This window comes from Miscanthus floridulus, chromosome 2 (assembly GCF_019320115.1).
Source record: "Miscanthus floridulus cultivar M001 chromosome 2, ASM1932011v1, whole genome shotgun sequence".
Lineage (NCBI taxonomy): Eukaryota > Viridiplantae > Streptophyta > Magnoliopsida > Poales > Poaceae > Miscanthus > Miscanthus floridulus.
In genome coordinates, this window is record NC_089581.1 from 117,249,702 (window position 1) to 117,255,727 (window position 6,026).

Sequence of the window (6,026 nt, forward strand, 5' to 3'; positions counted from 1 at the left end):
GTTTATTTCTAGCTATGGGCGGTATGGGCGGTTGGCAGTGGCACGAGATCACTTTTATTGTTGTGGATTAAAATATGCCGTGATTTTACGGATCGCTGGAGCTGCTCCATGTGCGTTGGACGCGGCACTGTTAGGGTTGCGGATCAAAAACTACCGTAACCTTACGGTTGCGGAGGATTAGTTGGAGATGCGACAGGTGTAGCCCCGCGGCGCGCTAAATTTTATTCAGAGCGTAGCGCTTCAAATAGCGTTGTCATATATATATATATATATATATATATATATATATATATATATATATATATATATATATATATATATATATAATAGCAACCCCTCCTTATTCCTAAATAAAAAAAAACTAATAACATAATACTTCTGCTTCTTTTTCGTCTTTCAAAGCATTTATTAATCATGTATATAGAGTGGAAGAATTGCAATGAGTACTACAGTCTTGAATCTCTTGATGATATCATCTTCGATGGACAAACATTGTGAAGCGTGTTCTTCTAATAGCTCTGTTCGCTTGGCTGATAAGTCACTGTTGACTGATTTGTTGTGAGAGAAAAATATTGTTCGTTAACTGAAAAAGTACGGCTTATAAACCAAATGAACAAGGCGAATGTCATGGAGAAACACAGCGAAACAGATCAGGCCGTATGCATTTGCACGGACGCCGCAGGCTGCTAGGTTCTGAACAGCTCCAGGCAGTGCTCCTGGTCCAGGTTCCTGCTCCAGAACTTCTTGTAGTATTCGTCGTACGTGTAGTTCCTGTACACGGCCGGGGTGTCCTCCGTGACGAGCTTCTGCGCGGGGCCGAGCACGACGTGGTTGCACGGGCACAGGAACGACGCCACCGACATCCGCTCCCGGTCCGAGTTCACCACCGCGCGGTGCCACACACTCCGGTACTGCCCGTTGCTCAGCGCCTGCATCATCAGAATTCAGAACCACCGGTGTTTCAGTCAGTGATGAGCATGTTTTGATTTGCTTCACTGTCACAGTCTCGCTGAACGGCCGTCAACCTACTACCAGTCGCCCACGATGACATGGGACGACAGAGCGAATAATCATCATGAGTCACCTGCAGCTGGTCGCCGATGTTGATGATGAGCGCGCCGGGCTGCGGGTTGACGGCGACCCACTTGCCGCCGTGGAGCACCTGCAGGCCGGCGACGTCCTGGTCCATGAGCAGGATGGTAAGCGCGTTGGGATCGGTGTGCGCCGGGAGGCCGTAGGTGAGCTCGGGCTCCGGGCACGGCGGGTAGAAGTTGACTGCCATGTGTTGCTCCTGCTCGCCCAGCGTCTCCTTCATGTAGGTCGCCTCTAGACCCAGGCTCTCCGAGATCGCAGCGTATAGCCTGAACCCGAGCTCCCGGACTTCCTTGCAGTACGTGCTCATGGTGTCCCTGATGATATGATCAGATGTGCGTGACAGTGTCAGATTCAGAAATAACTGCATTCTCACCGACTGATACCGTTTACACGTCTAGGAATGAACAGCACACATTACGCGTGTAGGAATCGAGCTACGGAACAGACACACTACGACATGTCTGGACTCCTAGTCAACTTTTGTAACTTTCAAAGTGCTTCTACACGTGGCTACTTTCCTTGTGAGTTGTGACACTCTTTGTCATTATTCTCCCGTGGCGCTAGCTGTCCACACTCCACATGTGGCTGCAGCGCTGTTAGACTAGTTTACCTGCTAGTTAGTGCTAGCTCACGATGGAAACACAGCAATGAGTGGACAAATAACTTTGGCGTGGCAATGTCCCTTGCCGTATATCCGTGAAACGAAAGTGCCCGAGCTCTCTGGCCTTCTCTCGACCTTGAGTAACGCTGCGTGCAGCGATGCAGGGCTGTGAACAAGCCGATCGAGAGCTCCAGCAAGCGTGTCGCCTGAAGCTTGAGCTTGCCAGAGGCTGACCAAAGCTCGATCTGAAGGGTCAAGCTAGGTTCGTTTGTAATTCGACCTAGTCAAGCATAAAGTGACCCAAACGAGAGTAATTAGCGAGCCATGATCTTTTTTTATCATTCTAGATTTAGCTAGTCAGAGTCTATTTCAGTCTCCAATCTGAGATTGATCGTTTTATATGGTCTTGAATGACATTGATCGCTTTATAAATGAGAAGATAATAGTTCCAGCTAAGGTCATATTGTTAGTCACGCTGTCACAAAATCAGAGATGACGATGTCCTAATTGACATTTTGGTCGGCCTCTGTTGTTTAAATGATTTAGAGTGAAATCTATTTTGCCACCTTCAACTTGTCATGAAGTATGAACCCCCCTACCCCCTAAACTCGAAAACCATTAATTGTACACCCTCAAATTGAAAACCACTACAAGGTCAGGGCATTGGGGATGTGCTACTGAGAGGGGGTGAGTGGTGGGTGTGTGTGTATATATATATATAACTACTATTCTGTAGCTGGCCATAGAATAATTTATTCTGTGACCACTTTGAGTTACGATAATTACCATGCTAATTTACAAGATTACAGTAACTCCTTCCTAAGTGATATATATATATATATATATATATATATATATATATATATATATAGAGAGAGAGAGAGAGAGAGAGAGGGGGGGGGGGGGGGGGGGGGGGTTGTGTGTTGGTCCAAGGACGCATAGAGAGAAAGAGGAAGGATTCTCACGTGGGATCTCCATGCATGCCATACTAGCAAAACTATCTTATAGACCACTTTGAGCTGCCAAATCGGGTAATTTGTTTGATTTTAAGATTTGGATGCATGATGTATGGTTTAAATTTTAGCAAAATTATCTGAAAAGAGTTGTGGTTGGTAATAATGCACGGGCTTACTTGAGCTCTAGCTTGCTAGGTTCGTGATATTTGGCTTAAGCTTGAGCTTGGCTTGTTTAGAATCCGAACCAATCTCGAAACAAGTATTAGAGGAGTCGAACACACATAATCTCTCTGTTCTAAATTATAAATCGTTCTTATTTGTCTAAATACACAATTTTTGCCACCTAGATATATATTAACAGTTACGTGTCTAGATAAGCCAGAACAACTATAGTTTCGAACAGAGGGAGCAGCTCGTAAGCCTCGACATTTTTTTCTAATTTGGCTTAACTAGATGCTTGCGGTATTCTCGGCCTTACCCAACTGAACACTGCATGCTGAACTGCTGATACATTTTGCATCGACGGTGGCATGAATCACGTTGTTTTGTTTTGATATATCCTTCTGTGTGATGCCTATCCTTGCTATAATGTGAAAGGAAAGGACCGGATGATATCTATCTGATAGATTTTATGATCATTTCGTTATCTATTTGCACTTGAAAGCGTCAGCTCAAATCAGGCTCATAAAAGTTTCTTGTTCTGATGCTGTACGCCACAAAGTGGATGTCTGCATCCAAGAAAAGACATTCGCAATGCCTGATTTGCGTGTATGCACAGGATTTCCCTTTATTTCTGAACAGTCTAGGACTGGTTCCGCCTCCGCTAAAACAAGTTCTTTTCTTTTTGACTACCACCGTTTACAAGTAATTGTCACTATTAAATTTAGCTGTTTAAACTATGATTGATGACTTTTGCTCAAATACTACTATCTAGTTAAGCAGAAAGAGTATCACACCACCAGACATGACATCAATAATACTTTAACTATATCTTTTGTTTATGGTTATCTGCGCAATATTTACAGATGAACAACGTTAAACGCTGAATGGCGGTAAAGCCGAGGGTACTAATACTATTTGTAAACGGTGGTGTACTACTTCTGGTGTGATGTTGCCCAAAAACAGTGCACTGTGAAGTTGCCCAAAGATGATGCAACTTTCTCTTTCTCCTATCTTATAAAAAAACTTATAAAAATGTTCTTATTCTTGGAAGCAATGGTCCAAAGTGCTAGTGGCTGTTGATTCAGTATGAGACAATCAGCGGAGCTCTCCGCAGGAGCTGAAAACCTACTATAAAACATATATAAACTATATACCGAGACAGACTACATGGGTATATAAGTTTCAAATATTATTTCCTTTCCATATTCTTCAAAAAAGGTGCTGTTTCTTTACCTTTAATGAAAAAAAAGTAGTGAGCTTATGCCACTACAAATGGCTACCCACTCGTCAGCTTCAGATGGTTTTCTTTCCCGAAATTGAGTGTTTTCTTTATTCCAGCTACTACACATTATTTGAAATGTACCTATCTACCTGAACTAATTTCCCCCGATATTTTGCACTAGCAAACATCCGCTTGTTGTTTTTAATTAACTAGGAAGTAGGAGTAACCTCAAAAAAATAAAAACTAGGAAGTAGGAGTACTAACAATAATAATTGAATAAAGCTAGTGTGGTTAGTTGAGGAAGCAGAATAATTAATTAACATACTTGAAATCGGGCGGGTTGGACGGCCAATCGGGCACGAACTCGTGGAGGGGATGGCAGTGCAGCCGGAGGTAGTCGCGCCAGTTGTGCACCGTCTCCTTGCGCACGTTGAAGCTCGTGGACAGCCGTATCTTCCTGGCCGGGTCGTCGGAGTACAGCTTGGCCTTCTCCTCCGGCGGCAACCGGAAGAAGTCGCGCCCCACAGCCATCACCGACGCAATCAAGTCGGCATGTATCCCATGGTTGAGGACCTGGAAGAAGCCGTGCGAGCGGCAGGCGTCGCCGATGGCGGCGACAACCGCGGCGCGGTCGGGGCTCCCTAGGTCGACGACAGGGATGCGCGCGCCGGTGACGACCTCGGCGAGGCGAGGGCGCTGCGACTCCGGCCGGATGTAGTTCCCCGGCAGGGTGTCGTGCACGGCCGTCGAGAGGAGGTGCTCCGCCATGCGTGGTCACCGCCGCCGCGCGCCTATGGAAGTCGTCGGTCTTGCGAGCGCGCGCGCAGTCAGGAGGAACCGTAACCGTGTCCAGGATGGCTCTCCGGGAGGCGGTCGTCGCGCGCTCTTTATAGCGGTCGAACGCGGAGGGCCCGTGGCGTCAGCGTCAGCTAGAAGCGCCCGACGACGACCGAGAAGAGACTGATATGTGATCTCCCTCGCGTCATTAACGATGGCAACGGATGTACCCGTCGGGTATCGTGGGAAGGTTCTCTTTCTCGCTACAGAGAATTTATCCGGTTTTCGTCTCTATTAACTGTCTCGGGTATAGATTTTTATCCATCCCTGTACCCATCGGGCATCAGTTAGGTAACAGATATCCGATGGGTACTGCATACCCAATAAATAAGAACACTTGGGGTCATAACTTTGCAATTGGAGACGTTTCTTCTTCACCCGGTTATAAGTGTCGGAGTCTAGGAGATGCCGAGAAAAAGGAGCGAGGTTGTGAGGAGGACGAGCAAAGGTGGCAGAGAGACCGAACTGAGGAAGCGAGGGGCACGAGCGCTCGTGAGGCAGGCGTGCTTGTGCTGCTGGCGGAGATGGTGAGAAAAAATTGAACTAGGGTTCTTAGAACACACAAACTATATATATGATTGTTCAGATTTGGGCCAAAATACCTATGTTGAACTTCTTTAGGCCTAATACTCGCATGACAGCTCAAATAGTCAGGTTCCTCAACGGGTAACGGGGATGGATAAACAGGGAACGTTCCCGTACCCGCTATACCCGTCGGGGATGGATTTTTGTCCATTTAGATGCCCGCGGATAAAGATATGATCCCATCCCCTCCCCTAATGATCAAATACCCGTCGGGTATCGGGCCCGTTGTCATCTTTATGCGTCATCGCCGTGGCAGCAAGTGACGTCACCCCCTCCGCATCACGCGTAACCGTAACCAACTAAGCATGGCGGCCGAGTGGTCCTCGGTGGCGAGCTAAGCAGCCTCTGCCTCTTATTCGTTCCTGCTCCATCCTTTTTTAGTATGTACTCCGTATGCATCTGCCGAGATTAGTGACCCAGCACCAGCACCACTGCACCAGCATGTGGACGGTGGTCATGCTCCTGCGGCGGATCGCAGGATCCAAGAGGCAGATGACAGAGTGCCGGAGCAGATTCCCCGTCGTGCGAAGATGTCTGGTCGTCACACGACCAATCGGTGCAGTTGGCT

At 47.0% G+C, this 6,026-nt stretch overlaps 1 protein-coding gene across 1 annotated transcript; it reads right to left on the reverse strand.

Moving 5' to 3' along the window:
* Positions 1–414: 414 nt before the first annotated feature.
* On the reverse strand, positions 415–4,876 carry LOC136539441 (flavanone 3-dioxygenase 2). The gene is made up of 3 exons (XM_066531401.1): positions 4,362–4,876; positions 1,085–1,409; positions 415–929 (listed from the first exon to the last, which is right to left on the reverse strand). Exons 1-3 carry the CDS (start codon positions 4,802–4,804, stop codon positions 687–689), a joined length of 1,011 nt encoding a protein of 336 aa, XP_066387498.1. The 5' UTR covers positions 4,805–4,876; the 3' UTR covers positions 415–686.
* Positions 4,877–6,026: the final 1,150 nt, after the last annotated feature.

Bases quoted from the DNA above. Each gene is read 5' to 3' on its own strand.
- LOC136539441 (XM_066531401.1), bottom strand. From the start codon at position 4,804: ATGGCGGAGCACCTCCTCTCGACGGCCGTGCACGACACCCTGCCGGGG. The intron at 1,410-4,361 runs GTATGTTAATTA...TCATATCATCAG, and splicing joins TCCAACCCGCCCGATTTCAA to GGACACCATGAGCACGTACT. The intron at 930-1,084 runs GTGACTCATGAT...CTGATGATGCAG, and splicing joins ACATCGGCGACCAGCTGCAG to GCGCTGAGCAACGGGCAGTA.